The sequence below is a fragment of the Sminthopsis crassicaudata genome, chromosome 1, assembly GCF_048593235.1.
Source record: "Sminthopsis crassicaudata isolate SCR6 chromosome 1, ASM4859323v1, whole genome shotgun sequence".
Taxonomy (NCBI): Eukaryota; Metazoa; Chordata; class Mammalia; order Dasyuromorphia; family Dasyuridae; genus Sminthopsis; species Sminthopsis crassicaudata.
The window spans coordinates 64,602,737-64,620,015 of NC_133617.1; the positions used below are offsets into that span (position 1 = coordinate 64,602,737).

Consider the following 17,279-nt stretch of genomic DNA (forward strand, 5'->3'; position numbering starts at 1 on the left):
GACAAGTATAAAAATTGTAGAAATACAGTAAATTTCTCAGAATTGTTTAGGAGCTGGAAAGAAGAGATATTAGGACAGTGTACAGATGTTTGGTAAAAAGGTTTAAAGACTAAACTTAAATGCCTAGTCCCAGACACAAAAAGAGTATCTGAAGGATTTTAAGGATGCCATGCAATTGGCACAGTGGCACATATTAATTGCTTATTGAAGGCTTACTAATTAAAATCCAAAGAATTGATGATCTTTCTAAAGTGATACCTAAGTAGTGAATGGAGAAGGCATGGTCAGTGGTATTAAACAAGAAGTATCTCTTTTAAGAGAGAGTGAGAGAAAGGGAGAGCAAGAGACTAAGACTGGTTTGGTTCTAACAGTGAAGAAGTACAAAAAGAATCAATGGGCAGAAGAACTGCTATCATTTTGTAACATATAATGATAGGCAGAAGACTGAAGAGTTAAACATAATTAACATTTATTAAGTGCCTATTATGTGCCAGGCATTATGTGTATATGATGAATAAACCAATTTCTGCTCTCAAGGAATTTATTTTCCATCAGACTATAATGTTCTGTTGTCTCCAGAAACTGCCCATCGCTCTCTGGGAGGAGAGCTGCTGTCTCAACTCAATCTCTCCGCCAGATTCGTCTTCCTATATAGCCACCAACTCTGACCTAGAATAAAGACTCCTCCTCCTCCAGAGTGCCGCCCTCTTTTATCCTCCCAGAGAATGGGTGTGGGATAATGCAAGGGCTTGTGGGAAAATTACTTCTACCAATGAACTTGCTCCTTTTAAACATTAAGCTCCTCCCCAGAAGTTCAAAGGGTTTAAACTCTCCTTAAAGGACGGAACTAGAGAATTGTTAAGTATCGACTTAGCACTTAGTAAGAACCTATCATCTTATTATCTCATTAGCACTTAGTAAGAACCTAACATCAGACAATATATATAAAAGTATATAATGTATACATATATATATATATATATAAACTCATTTATAATACATAAATGATAAACGTAAGGTATTGAAAGAGACCAGCTGGAGGGAGGGAGGAAGGAAGGAAAGAATGGAGGGAGGGAGAGAAGGAAGGAAAGGAGAGAAGGAAGGAAGGAAGGAAGGAAAGGAGAGAAGGAAGGAAGGAAAGGAGAGAAGGAAGGAAGGAAGGAAAGGAGAGAAGGAAGGAAGGAAGGAAGGAAGGAAGGAAGGAAGGAAGGAAGGAAGGAAGGAAGGAAGGAAGGAAGGAAGGAAGGAAGGAAGGAAGGAAGGAAGGAAGGAAGGAAGGAAGGAAGGAAGGAAGGAAAGGAAGGAAGGAAGGAAGGAAGGAAGGAAGGAAGGAAGGAAGGAAGGAAGGAAGGAAGGAAGGAAGGAAGGAAGGAAGGAAGGAAGGAAAGGAAGGAAGGAAAGGAGAGAAGGAAGGAAGGAAGGAAGGAAGGAAGGAAGGAAGGAAGGAAGGAAGGAAGGAAGGAAGGAAGGAAGGAGAGGGAGGGAGGAAAGGAGAGGGAGGGAGGAAAGGAGAGGGAGGGAGGAAAGGAGGGAGTGGGAAAGAGAAGAAGGAAGGAAAGAATGGAGGGAGGGAGAGAGGGATGGAAGGAAGGAGGGAAGAAGGGGAAAGAGAAAAGAGGGAGGGAGAGATGGAAGGAATGAAGGATGGAAAGAAAGAAGGAAGGAAAGAAAGAAAGGAGGAAGGAAGGATGGAATAGAGGGAGGGAGAGAAAAAGGAAGGAAGGGAGGGAGGAAGGAAAGGAAAGAGGGAGGGAGGGAGGAAGGAAGGAAGGGAGAAAGGGAGGGAGGGAAGAGATTTGTCAAATGCCAACTACGTACCTGATACTGGGTTAAGCATTCTACAAATATTATATCATACAATCTTACAAAAGTCCTGGGACATATTATTTTTATTATCCCTATTTTACAGCTAAAAAATCTAAGGCAATAAAAGTTAAGTGACTTGCCCAGGGTCACACAGCTAGTATTTGAGGACTTTCTGACTCCAGGCTCAGTCTGGAATCTATTTTGACCCCTTGTTGAAAGTAAAACACAACTCTAAGTTATCTTAAAGAACACTGGTTCTTAAGAAAAATGAGTAGATAATGGAATCATTCACAAATGCATTGTGGTTACATAGTTTTACCTATCACTACTGGAAAACTGTCAAAATTTAAAAGTGATCTATTGGTGTATTATATTATTAATGTATAACTAACGTAATAATTCTACCCAGGTTATAGATATAGATATAGATATAGGTAAACTAACACAGTACATTGAGAGTTTGTGGTTTTGTTTTATTTTAGAAAATACTATAAATGCTACTTTCTTGCTAATGGACAACTTTACTACTGAAATTTTCTTCCCCCCCCCCCCCAAGGCAATTGGAGTTAAGAAACTTGCCCAAGATCACACAGCTAGGAAGTGTTAAGTGTCTGATCAGGTTTGAACTCAGGTCCTCCTGACTTTAGGGCTAGTATCCACTGTGTTACTTAGCTACCCCTCTACTGAAATTTTCTAAATTCATAAAGCCAGATCTACTTTTAAACTCCCAATAAAAGGGAATGCTAGGTAATCCAAAGACTTCTAAAACACCTGATGATGTGTAGCTAGAATTAATTTGCTAATGTTCTGACAACAAGATAAAGTCAATTATGACTATGTAAAGTAAAAGAGTATAAATAAAATTTACACTCATTCACAGATCAACAAACTAAGACTTAAGGGGAATTAAATGATTTGTCCAATATAGTTAGCACTGACAAAGGTAGAATCCATAAACAAACCACCTAAAGTGCCAACAAATTTTTATGTATCTTCTTTAAAGAGACAAATTATAAAACAAATTTCAGTAAATAATCAGTCACGAAAATTATATTCTAAAGCTTTTTAATATAGGAACAAAATTAATTTTCCAAAATAGTAAGAAAAATAGACAAATCTGCAACAAAGGAATTTAAAGATTATACTTTAAAGAAAATTCAAGAACTTTCCTGACAATCAGCTTGATCACAAGTGTAATAAGATTACTTAAGAGTAACTTTTCAAACTTTTAACTTTGTATGCAATTTTTTTTTTAGTTGAAGACATCTATTTCTAAGTGCAGAATTTTTCTTTAAAAAAGAATTAATAAATTTCTTGGAGGATAATAAAAATTTATCTTCACACAATTTAAGAATTCTAGCTTTATGAAACATTTTACACATATATATAAAAAAGGAAATAACTACTGAGAGGCCACCACTAAATATATATTTATGATTTTGAAATGTATTTAGTGGTAAAGAATGACTAAAAAATAAAAAATCAAGCCTTTGAATACAAGCACTGCTATTGTTGAAAGGACAAAATGACAAAGAAAAAACATTCTAGTCATTTTATATAATGTGGTTTCAAACAATTGTTTTGATATAAAATAACCCACCAAACTGTTGTTTGGTTCTGACTTTACTACCTTTGCATTATATACCTACTTCTCAATCTTTTCCTATCTTACTCCTTTCTAAACCTATCTTTTATCCTCACCATTATCTCCAATTTCCCCATCTTTCCCTGTTCTCACAGTTCATCATCTTTGCTCTGACATCATTTCCTTTTTCAATCATGAACCTATGGCTGACAAATTCAACCATACACTATCAGTTACTTTAGAAACCTTTGCCCCAAGCACACTAAAGTCTGTGTTCTCTCCCTCACTCACTTTCCCCACCCCACATCTGATGAAAAGTCACTCCATTATGTCAAATGGAATTATTACAGATTTGTGATAATTTCAAGTAGGTCCTCACTTTTGCACAGCAATCCTTTATTTCTTCCCTGATTTAACTCTCAGCACTTTCTAAAGTGACTATTCCCAAACCCTCTCAAGTCTACTTAGCTAAGATTATAGAGACCATCTACCCTAAAAACCTTCTATCCCACTCCATAGCTCAAAAAGCTTCATCATCAGCTACCATTTTCTTCCTTGTTTCTATCTTTGCTGCAGGGGTGACCCTTCTTGCCACAGCCAACTCTTGATTTGTGCTCTTGATTCTATTTCTTTTTATTTCCTTCAGGAGTTTGTCCCCCTGTTTTTTTAAACTCTACTTCCTGGTTCTTTCCCAAGAACTACAAACACAGCCAGATCTTCCTATCCTTAAAAAAAGAAAGAAAGAAAAAAGAAAACCCTTCACTTAACCATGTCATTTCCTTAAACTAACATCCTAAAGTTTCTTTTTCCTTTATCCAAGTTAAATATCTAGAATGAGTCATCTAGAGTTACTATCTTCATTTCCCCATTTGCCATTTTCTTTTCTAAATTTGGAGTCTGACTTCCCATCTTAAGCTTCTCTCTTATTAAGTTTGTAATGAATTTACTTAAGATCTACAGACTTTGACATTGTTGATAATCTTCTCCTCTTGAATACTTTTCTCCCTTGCCTTTTATTAACACTTCTCTCTTGGTACTCCTAGCTAAGCATTCATTTTCAGTCATCCTCACTGATTATCAGCCATTACATGTGACCATTCATTATGCTCTATCCTGGGACATCTTCTTGCTTTACATGTTCTTCTTGAAAATCTCACCACCATTATGTATATTGCAGATAACTCCGGAATTTATATATCCCATCCTAATCCCTTCTGAACTCCATATCATTATAAACAATTATGTTTAGGACATCTCTAATTGTATGCCTCTTCAGTATCTCAAACTACATCCAAAACAATTCATTTCCCCACAAATCCATCCATCCTTTCTTACAAACTTTCCTATTCATATGAAAGGCCTATTTCCCAATGTACATCCTTGAAATCATCCTTAACTATTTCTCTCCCCTAAGATTTTGTCTCCAGATCTAATCAGTTGCCAAATGCAGTCACATCTTCTTTCACAATTTGTCTGTCCCCTTCTCACCATTTTCACCAAGCCCTTACTATAAATCCAACTCTCATCACTCTTAAACTGTTGCAATACCTTTTTAATTGGCCTCCACTCTTACATATTCTTCCTCCATCCAACCCATCCTTCAAATAACTGCCAAATTAATATTCCTAAGAGATATAAGCATTTCACTTTTCCCATTCAAATCTTTTTTTTCCCACATACTTTTTCTTTTCTTTTTAAAAAGTATTGTACTTTTCCAAATACCTACTCAATAATCTTAGGTGGCTCCTTATTGTCTCTGCGACAAAGCTGGTATTTATCCCATCACCTACATTTCCATACATGTTTCATATTATTATGTCTTATGGTCTTGTTAAATAGGCCTGTCAGCTACTCTCCACTCATACTTCACCTCCTTATCACCATGATTAAGTGACCCCTCATGCTTGGAACATAAATATCTCTCTCTTTGGGACAGAAGAAGAGCAATTACCTATTTATTAGATGTCAGACATTGTGCTAAGTGCTTTAAAATATAACCACCTTTGATCCTCTCAATTATTATATTCATAATTAAGGAAATTGAGGTACAAAGGTTAAATGATTTGTCCAAGTCAGATATTTCTGACTCTAGGCCCAATGAGCTATCCATTGTACCACCTACCTGCTTCTTTGGTTTTACCTTTTAACTCCCTAGCCTGCTTCAAAGCACAACTCAGATACTATTTCCAAGAAGTAGCCTTTGCTGATTCTAGTTGCTATTTTCCCTCTTGAATTCTGGTGTAATTTTTATTTATTTCATACATATATAATGTGGGTATATGTGTTATATATATGTATATGTATATATATATATACACATATACATACAGATACATATGTAGTGCTTAAGATTTAATTATTTGTGTACATGTTGTATCTCATCAGACTATAAACTTCTTAAGAGCAAGTACTTTATTGTCTTTGTAACCATTTAGCTTAGCTCTGCATATAGTAGGCACTTAATAAACATTTGTTTAAAATCATTGGAAATCTTTTAAAAGAGAAAAACTGAGAAAAAAGTAGCTTTGATAAAAGCAAGATATAATTTGGAATCTGAGTATACAACTACCTTATGGGTTCATCCAGTTGAATATAACATGATTTTGAATCCTCCTTCCTCTGACATTTTCCAAAACTAATCTATAAGGGCATCATATAATCAAAAAACTAGTGGTATTTAATAAACACCCTTTCCATAATTAAAAGCCTAAAATTAATGGCTTTAAAGCCATCTATCACTCAAAAAATTCTCCTCCTTCCAGAAGTCTGGCAAATGCTGACAGCTACTTAATCATCCATGCCATCAAAAGCTAGCCCTTAAAGAAGGAAAATCCTCAAGTGAAGAAACTGGACTAAAACTTATTATTAATTAGGGTTAAAACCAGTCTTTAAAATACATGTGCACTGTACATGTTCCTTTAATAGTTTTATGTTATGGTAAATTTGCTGTCTGAGCTCATTTTGTCAAGATATCAACTTCTTTTAACAATGACATTACCTATATATTTCGAGAGAATCATCATGGCATTTTAGAGATGAACAGGATCTAATACACTTATTTATTCTGATCCCCTAATTTTAAAGATTGAAAAACTGACATCAAGACTGTATTTCCCTTTGTCCACAGTCACAAAACAAATTAGTGACAGAAGCAGAACTAGAATCTGGCCAGATCTTCTGACTCCTAACTCTAATGTTCTTTCCACGGAAGCACAATACTCTTCAAAAAAATCTTAAATGTTAAATATTATAGCACTTATGTGAACACGTCATAAGCTTGAAACAAAATGCTTATATTCTAACTGGAAGCACATTCCAATGAAAAAAATATTTCAAGTAATATAATACTTAGAAATCATTCAGGAGGAAGGACATAATAATATCCCCTTTATATTTGCATGTAATCAATATTAATATGTTGAATGGAATCTTCACAGAATCATTGAAAGAATATTAATGCAAAATTATAAAACATTTTATCGAGAAAAAGTACAAATAATATTTATTTCTTAAACCATAATATTGAAATTTCTGACAGTACTTCTTTTTTAAAATAATAACAATAGCTCACCTTGATATATAGCATTTTAAAATTTGTCAAGCACTTCTCTCACAACCACCCTGTGAGGTAGGCAGGGCAAAGATTCTCCCCTTTATAGAGATATGGAGACAGGCTCAAAGGGGTGGTGAAGTCATGTGCCCAAAGTCTCAACAGCTACCAAGAGGCAGATCCAGAACTGGAAACCCAGGTCTTCTGACTTGAAATCCAAAACTTTTCCAACACACAAAACTAACTCTCAAATAAATGAAGAAAGATCCATCTCTATGAGGACTCTCCCCAAGAGAAAAATGGTTTAAAATTGTTAGTCCCACAATCCAATTCATTCGCCATTGAAAATGAAATCCTGTTCATTTGTAGTAATATTAAAGGGCACAAGAAAGGAAAAAAATTTTCCTAATGCTATAGCAACAATAAATAATCAAAATCTCCACAAGAAAATTTCACTAAAAAGTAAAAATTTTTCTCTGAGATCACAAATACAGGTTAATATTCAGTTTGCATAATTATAGAATCACAAATCCTAAAAATGGGAAGGGACACAGTGATCATCTAATTCAACCATTTATATCTAATTTAAAAGTAGAAAACTGAGATACATAGCTTAAAAGTATTTCATGAATTTCTCTTCAGATATGTAGACATGAAACATGTTTTGATTCACTGAAGGCATTCATTAGAAAGAATATTTTAAATCTTTATTAGCAGTTAAGATACATTACAATTACAATATACAGTATATACACATATATCCATTCAAACAGTACTTGACTCCACCTTGGTTAATTTTGACAATTCTGGAAGGCTCAAAGCAATAAGAATATTTATTCTTTTTTAAAGGATAAGTATTGGGAATGATTTCTATGAAATGCTAATTTCAAATTGGGAATCCTAATTAATCTATCTGTTACCTTAAGAAAACAGTCCAATGTACTAGGAGGCATAATTAACCTGATTAAATAGCTTGATCTCCTAGAAAGATAAACGCAACTTTTACCTTCTTTTTATAAGGCTCTATAAGGATTTTTTATATCCATTTTAATTTAAATGCAGTCAACAATGTAACTCCAAATAACTTAATGGATCATATTAACTCTAAGGAAAATGTGCTCAAAGCCATCATCTACAATGAGCAGAGTGGCTTAGGACAGTTTCCAGAAGAGGGAAGTTTCATTCATTACTGAGAGAGCTGGGTCTTTATAAGATTTGGTGGTAAGAATAATTGCAGCTTCCTTTTCATAATGAAAAAGTATGTGTCATCTTGGGCCACTAGGAGGCTGTCAAAATCAATTGAATTAATGATAACGCCAGCAAAATATTAAGTGCATATACAGAACATATTCTTCTGAATAAAAAACATTGTATCTCTTCTTTTAAGCAGTACAAATGGAAAATATTCAAAAGACTGAAGCTGACAATAAACATTCCTTTTATTATTATAAACCAAGATAATAAAAATGTACAATTGGTTCATTCAGACATTCAAGTCTAATCATGATGACAAAAGGGACTAAAAACTTCCAAAGCCAAGTCTACAATAAGCCAATAAATATGTTGACCTCTAAAACTTGGCATAAAAACCAAGAACAACAACTGGAGCTTTTTATTAATTACAAAGAACATCAAATCAGCACAAGATTCTATCAACCTAAGATGAAATCATTAGAATTTTGAAAAGATTAATTTCCAAATGATATAAAACACTAATGTCAATTCCTCTCCCAAGCTTTTCTCTTCAAAAAATTTAATCTGAATTAGTCAATGTCTAATTCAGATTTTCTGAAATGACTTTCTCAGTTACAAAATATGACAATTTGCAATTTTTGGATTTCCAGTCAATGATAAAAACACCTTTGAATTCAATTATAATAATGCAACAAAAAATATTTGCTCCAAATCCAACTTACCTTAAAAAAAAAATTAAAAATAATGTAAACACACATACCCACTGCTTACCTCTACAAAAAGTGAAAATTCTGCTATATTCCCAAGCATAGACTTACTTACTCTGAATATTTTGGTAATTTTTTTTTTAATTTTCACAGAATAGTTCGGGCACCCTTACAAACCACAATATTCAAATACAAAATATTCTCAAGTAGTGGAGTTGTACTAATCTTCAAAATGAGCTATTCCAAGATATCTTATGGAGGGGAGTAAGAAGGGGTGGAAGAAAAGAGGGTGCTTTAGTTTGTTTGGCACACTGCCAACCAACACTTTATTTTTACAAAAATTCTACAAGCTATTAAAAAAATAAAATTATCACACAGAATCTTAAAGCTGAGAGGGAATTTTTGATGTCATCAAGTCCAATAACATCTTTTACATACGAGTGGAGAAAAGGCCTAGGAAAGGGAATAAAATGTCTTGCCCAAGTTCACATAGCTAGTTAATGGAACAGCAGAGCCTGGAGCCCAAGTCTACTGATTCCGCTTCATCTTTCTGCCTCTGCCTGAAAGATATATTACTATTTCCAGTCAAATGGAAACTCCTTGAGGTCAAGGACTATTTCTTTTTGTCTTCATATCTCTAGTATTTAACACAATATTTTGTACATGATGTTCTCTTAAAACTTATTGAATTACATTGTATGTACTATGAGTTGGTGGGAGACATAAGGAATTCAATAACAGATTATTTCTAAAATAAGCTTTTAACATACAAATAAACTACATATCTTATTTTGTTTTTTTAGAAGACATTTTTAGTTCAAATTAAGGTAGAATTATCTCAAATAAGGGAGTAAACTCTAAGACGCTAACATTTAATGATTCTATGAATAAAATACTTGACAGACCCTATAAAGCAGAACCATGATAAAAATATTTTTAATTTAACATTACTTCATCCTGGATATGAGGACTTCTCATTTGTGTAAGAAACTCTTAAACACGTTATCTAAATCAGAAGTTTAAGTGAAATTTTAAAACCCTATAAAATGCATTATTATTATTACTATCATTATGGTTCTCTATTGGCTATGATGCATTTATTCCTCTAAAGGGGGGAACATTCAATCCAAGGACAGTGTAAGGCCCGAGAAATCATTTTTGGCCCTGCCAAGACTACTTCTGCAGGACAACAACCCCCCACTGCTTTAGTTCTTTAAGCTGATAATTTTGTATGACCTGAATGATATAAATATCCAAATGGCCCTTGGGAGAAAAAAAAGGTTCTCTACCCTTGGGTTCCATAGGTATGGGGACAATACAATTTGCATTATACCTTAATGTAAAAAAAATCTGTGAATTTTTTGAAATTTTGAAGATTTTAAACATACTAGTTTAAACAGACTAAAATGATAGTTTTAATTACTTTTCTCTACATTTCTAGGACTCTCCCATCATTCCAACCCTCCCCCCACACTATCTAGCCCAATCTAGAATGTAACCCAAGTCTTAGATTAATCTGAAATGAAAAGTTTACCCATATAAAAAGAATTAAAACCAAATTTCAAACCTTCTTTTCAATATATTTGTTGTATTAATTTTAAGTTATACAAACTTTCTAAACATAGCATGAGTAAAAAAAAAACTGGTAAAATATTTTTTAAAAGATGAGAATTCAAAAACTGGCTTCTGAAATTAAAAGAAGACAAAACTTTGAATGAAAAGTACATTCTATGTTTTGAAAACATTCACGTACTACAAAATCGTGACAATTTGCTTCTTTGAGTAAAATGTCTTTACCTCATGAAAAATGGCTTCCCATTGCCTGCCTTTTATTACTTGATTCTATAACTAATATGAAAACTCAAAAAAATATTATTTCAAACCATTCAGCCTTACCATTCTGTTTGTCATCAAAATGCACAGAGATCTTTCATTTTAAAATTTATGTTCAACAAAAACTTTAAGCTTTCATTTTCAGGGTAGTGCAATGTAGAGAATTAGTTTTGGAGAAATTATGACAAAAATTACACAAGCTGACTCAATCCTGAAATACTTTAGTCTACATTGGAAAGACTCTCCAAAAAAATATATTAAATAGCAACAAACTACTGAACCAAGGAAAATTTCCTTTTCAATTCTCTCTCAAAAGCTTTCTGATTATCCTCCTTTGGGATACATAAGCAGAGTTCAAATGCAAACTGATTCTGCTCTACAGTATATAGCCAGGGGTAATCTAGTAAATTAATTCATTAAACCTAATTAAAATTCAGCTTATATTTTAACCAAATGTGCTTATCCCCAACATTTTTAAGAATAGCAGAAAAGAGTCCATGTAGGGAAGCTTTTTTTCCCTGCAAGCAACCTAATGCCAAACTATCCTTAAAAGTAGTTTTTCTATGGAGTAGCTCACCACAAAGGAAAGAGTAGAAGTGTAATATGGGGGGGAGGGGGGAAGAGGGAGAGTGTCAAATAGTGTGGATCACCAGACCTTAATGCACCACCTGGAGGCCAGGCTGGGTATGACCAGGACCGTTTTTAAACAGGTTTCAGTCATACCTGACAGAGCGCTCCCACAATCGGTGATATTAGGTGATCTTCCATCTGCCAGTACTGGGATTGCATGTGGTGCTCCCCACAGGTCGATTTGATTCCGTTGCTTTTCAGTATCTATATATCGCCTTTGGGAGAGATTTTTGAGAGATATGGCTGGGGTTATCATTACTATGCTAATGGCATCCTAGCATATATTCCTCAGTTTCCCAGTTCTGGGGAGGATTTTTAAGTTTTGGAAAATACCATATTAAACCACAATTTGGGTGAGCAGACTGTAAGATTATAAGCAGACTATAATCAAACTAAAACAAAAGCAGGTTCATTCAGTACGGCAGTAATCTTAAACTAAAGGAAGTTCCTTCATTAGAAAAGGCTATGATCCTTGACATCAGTTGTGATCAAGGCTGCAAATGCTACTGGCCTCTTCATTATGGGAGGGTAGAAGCCTATTTGAGAGAATACTACACAAACCTACCTTAGACCACAGGCATTTATTATCTAATCACTACTAGTGAAAACTTATACCATACAATTGCTTCTACTCAGCACTGATACTCAGACTTCAACTAGCTAGTATTACATAAAGTTAAGAAAAGGTTAAAGCATTAAACTACTCAGCTAAGCTACAAAGTAGACCATTAAGCTTTAATATTCTCAGTACAAAAGATATAAAGTTTCTTAAACTAAGGACTTGTAAACTAAATGTCATCTTTACTTAAATAAAATATTACATAAAAGTATAGCAGTGGCTATACACAAATTTAAATCTATGTCTAGAAAGCCAACGAATGGGGCAATCTCCAAAATCACCAAGGCTTTTAAAAAAATTATTTTTTAATACTTTATTGTTTTCTAATAGAATAAGCTTCCAAAATGACAGGCTAGCATTACAACATTTTGATCAGCAATCTAATTTAAGTATATGCAGAATTGTAATATGACTTCCATGACAGCTTTCTCCAACTCACTGGTGCCCAAAACATGCTTGATGTCAATTAAAAACAGTGTGAAATTAAATTCTACAAAGTGGAATTGGTCTTTAATTATAAAAGCTTATGGTATTAATACTAAAGCTTATGAGATATTTTATTTAAAAATGCAATTGAAACAAGGGGGGAAATCAAGATGGTAATCAAAACCATGTTATCTAAATTATTTTCAGATTTTCTAACTAACTTCCAATATAATATCTTGCTGACCAGTGACTGAAATGTTTCAAATCAGTACCCTGTTTATTAATAGTGATACAATTATCTGTGAAATATTCTAACAAGTTGAACAGGCACAATCTTAAGGATATCAAAAATACTGTCACTATTTACAGAATGTCCTTGGTGAATATTACTAGCTAAAATACTTCAATAGAGCAAATAGCTAAAAAGATTTGTCACCTAATTCTCTAGATATATATTTTTCTCTAAACTAAGTATACAACATGAAAGACCCACATTTTAAAGACATTGAAGTCAAGAAACAACTTAAAAGAAAATACTTAACATCTTTCAAATCTAGAATTAATTCTCTTTAAGTCAAAGTTCTATTTATCAATTTTCCCTTCATATTTGGCTCTGAATAAAATTCATCCCTTTCTCAAATGTCAAATTGCTGTACATTACAGATGCTCTTAAAAGACACCCAAAATCCTGCTTTACATAGCACCCCTTCATTCACAGTACTATCACATACACAGGTAGGGGTATATTTCATCAACTATATCAGAACATAAAAATGCAGGAAATCATATTTTACATATAGAGCAGCATTCATTTTAAACAGCTTAAAACAATTCAATTTTTCTCCAAAAGTTAATTGTGAAAGAAAGTTCAACATTCAAGCATCTCCTCCCTTCTCCCCATCATCTGATTGGAGTAGACAGGTACATTTCTCTGCTGTTTAACAAGATATATAAATGGACAATCAGGCTTCCTTTAAAAAAAAAAAACAAAAACAAAAAAAAAAAAACACTGACTACAATCATAGATCTGTGATGACAATAAAAGTGAGTAAAACATCAAAAATTAAGTAATCTGCTCCAAGGAAAACAGAAGGCCAGGATGGCTTTCCTTATAAAATCCATTATCAGCAGCTGCAACAAAATATAATTCCTGAAGTGCTGTATACATTAAATAAATACATTGATATTCTTCTGAATTATTGTCCCCAAATCCAAGTTTAGCCTTTGTTTCCTTAACAAACAAAAAAAAAGCCCAAGGTTGGAAAAATGAAATAGTCTAAGAGTGTTATAAGCAAGGGTTGCTAATTGCTATCCCAATTACAGAAATACAGGGGATGGAGACATGCAAATATTGCGGAGGTTATAATGAAAAGAGCAAGAACCTAAAATATTTGGCAACCAATAGCTAACCAGGCATTTCTGTGATCTGGGATTTGACCCTTGATACTTATGTGATAGGCTAAAAAATGCAAAAAAGAAGCATCCAAACTGGGGGGGGGGGGGTAGGTAAATGGCATGGTTTATTGTGAAAAACAGTGGAAACCAAAAATAGGGAGGGGAAAAGAGGGAAGAGACAGAAAGACAGACAGGCAAACAGACAGACACACACACAGAGACAGAGACACACAAACCCTTCCCTCTTCTCCCAGGCAGGTACTAAAAATGAAAGAATGACAACTATTCCTAAGGGAGTGCTGGGAAATTGAGTGTACAGAAATACTTCAGAAAATGTCTAATCCTTAGGAAGAGCCTTCCCTCCCTATTAGGTTCTTCAAGTTACCTTCTCCCTACACAATTCTTTGCCCATTTTTGCCCAGGTTTTCAGTTTCCTGCCTTCCCCCTTTCAACTGTTTACAATCACCGCCCGACAAATCTCCATCCTAACCCAGATAAGCCCTCTCGTTACCCTCTGCGGTCAAGTCCCTGACTTTTCATCCCTCTGGGTGTAGCCCTATATATACCTAGTTCTCCCATTTCCTCCCCGATCCTTCCACAAACTCCCTCACCTCAGGGTTTTTCTCCCTCATTTCCCCATCCGCAAGCTATCCTATCCCATGCCCTGCCCCCATCTCTCTAGTCCCAGATTTTTCTATTCCCTAAGATTTCAAACTCTCAGTTTCTTCTACTGCCTTTTCCCTATCCCCCTCTTACCAACAATTAACCCCAAAGCTCCGTGGGCAGCACACTCCAGCCCCTCCCATCCTTCACTTGCTTCCCACGCAATCTCCCCCACCTCTCCTTCAGCTGCGCTCCTACTCCCGGCTTGCCCCCCCCCCACATACGTGGTCCCCCATCCTTCCTTACAGCCCCAGCGCCACCCCTCCCTCTCAGAGCTCAGCAGCCAACCCCGAGCCCCAGAGCACCCATACGCCTGCTCTCCTTCCCCACCAGCGCGGCTGCCCCACTCCAGAAGCTTCCCCCTCCCCAGCGCTGCAGCCAGCATCCTTCCCGAGCCGCGCTGGAAACCCTCCCCTCCACATCCCGAGCTGCCGCCCACACGCTCCCCTCCCGTCACCCCCCAACACCTCTTCTGTCCCCCCCACACCCCTGCTGCCTCCCACGGCCCAAAGTCGGCTTCTCCCAGGCCGTTTAAAGAGCCCTTCCCGGCCCCTCGCCCTTCGCCTCCCCATCCCCTGCCTCCTGCCTTCTCCTTAGTCTTCCTCCATCCTGCCCCTTTATCTCTCCCGGACCCAGAATCCGTTCAATCTACCTTGTCTATCGAGGACTCTGCCCACCCCATGTTCTCCCAACCCCCCCCCCCGGCCCCCGTCCTGGGCTTTGACCACTCTCTACGTCCCCCTCTATTCTGCCTTCAGAACCCCTTCTATCTGCACCCCGCCCCCCATCCCAGGCTCTGCTCCTGCTTCCACACCCCCTCCCCTCCCTCATACCTCACCCCCCCAATTTATATTCCCCCGCCCACGCCGCCATCTTTGCTGCGATTGAAGCCGGCCCAGGACCCCCGAGGAGAGGAGGACCAAACGGCTGGGACTGGGCCGGACTAAGCCAAGCCGGGCCGGACAAGGCGGCGCCTCAGCCTCCCCGGGCCCGCAGCGCTGCCTCCAGCTCCCCCCGCCACACGCCACAGTCCCGGTCCCGCTCCATTCTGAGAAGCCGGGACCCGAAGACGGAGGAGGCCAGATCTGGAAAAGGCCGGCGCTCCTTGAGAGGCGCGGGGAGAAGGGGCGGCGGGGCGGGGAGGTACCTGTACTGCGGGCCGGCACCCGGCGCGAAACCGTAATAGTTGCTCGTCGCCATCTTGGCGTCTTCACAGAAGCTAGCCGGCCCGGGAGGGGGAGGAAAGATAGAGAAAGGGGCGCTCGGCACGTGACCCTCGCCCTCCCCCACCCCGGAGCGCGCATGCGCCTCTCGTCCGCGGCACGCGCCCGTAGCTCGCTCGAGGACCATATGACTGACCTCAAATATCCCTCAAATCCTCGTCCCTAGCAGCCCCCACGTGAGGCTAGTCCTCCCCTAGCAAACTTTCCCTTCGAATATCACTGCATCTCTGGAGACCCTGTCAAAGTCAGACCTTCCTTGAGTTCATCATGTTAACCCATCCCTGGGTCCCTTTAATGACCCCTTTTCAAAGCCAGCTCTTCAACACCCGCCATCCATACCTGCGCGGCTCTGCTTCCGCTCTCCAAGCCGCCCTTTTCCAAATGCCGGCCCTTCTTTTTCTTTCTTTCTTTTTTTTTTTTTTTTAATTAATAGTTTTTATTTACCAGATATATGCATGGGTAATTTTCCAGCACTGACAATTGCCAAACCTTTTGTTCTAATTTTTCCCCTCCTTCCTCCCCCCCCCCCCAGATGGCAGGCTGACCAATACATGTTCCATATGTTAAAGTATATGTTAAATACAATATATGTATACATGTCCAGACAGTTGTTTTGCTGTACAAAAAGAATCGGACTTTGAAATAGTGTACCATTAGCCTGTGAAGGAAATCCAAAATGCCAAGGCGGCCCTTCTTCAGTGCTCTTCCTCAAAGCCAAGATCCTTTCAGTTCCCTGTGATGCGTCTTTCTCAGGCCCAGGCTTTCCTTAGTGCTTCCTCAATACCCCCCTCAGGCCAGCCCCTTAACCCTCTGGCCAGACCTTCCTTGCTCAGAACCCCCTAGAGACCTTTATTGGAACCAAGACCGCCCAGGAACCTCCCCTCAGGAGCTCTCAAGGCCAGTTCTTAGCTTGGCTTGGAGAAGAAATGCTCATTAAGCTCAAAAAAAAAAAAAAAAAAAAAAAAAAAAAATATATATATATATATATATATATATATATATATATATATGATCTAGAAGTGGTCAAACCTGAAGCAGAAAATGAAAGAGGCCTTTAAAAGTTTGTGTATGTGCGTAGATATGCACCATATACATTTGTATGAGTCTAGATTAGACAGATGATGTGAACACTTGTAGCCTTCTTACTATATTCCGTGTATGATGTAAGAATCTGGGATAAATGCATGGAGAGAATAAGTATATACCAATGGTATGGTATATACTAGGAGTAGTAGCTTATATGTGAGGAAGCATAAAAATCCAGCCAAGGGTTCTACATTTTCTCAGAATGCAATGTCTAAGTTTAATTAGACTCTATGCAAGCTGTTCCTCTAGATCTTTCACATCTGCACATGGGCAAATGAAGTATAAACAAATCAGGTTGTTCCCCCCTTTTCCTCCACCTTGGCATCTTGCTAAATTCATCATTTCTCTCTAAATGCCAGAATCCGTTCTAATATAGAAGATGAAATATTCAAAGGTTAAAATATAGAATTTACAATGTATATTTTTAGTTCTTTGGAAAATTCTGTGCAATATTTTATTTTCTTGGGTCTCAATATCTACACATTCAGAGATTCAAATATGTTATAATCATATAGTTTTTTTAATTTTATTTATAATTTTTGACAGTATATATGCATGAGTA

General features: G+C 37.0%; 1 protein-coding gene across 6 annotated transcripts in view; it reads right to left on the bottom strand.

The window, feature by feature from the left end:
* The window catches only part of ZFR2 (zinc finger RNA binding protein 2), a 124,158-nt gene extending 108,500 nt beyond the window's left edge, over positions 1-15,658 (bottom strand). For all 6 annotated transcript variants that reach the window (XM_074307789.1, XM_074307778.1, XM_074307771.1 and 3 more), the window contains exon 1: positions 15,556-15,658. In XM_074307789.1, the coding sequence (XP_074163890.1) occupies positions 15,556-15,608 (53 nt within the window). In that variant the 5' untranslated portion in view covers positions 15,609-15,658. The remainder of the gene's footprint in view (positions 1-15,555) is intronic.
* Positions 15,659-17,279: the final 1,621 nt, after the last annotated feature.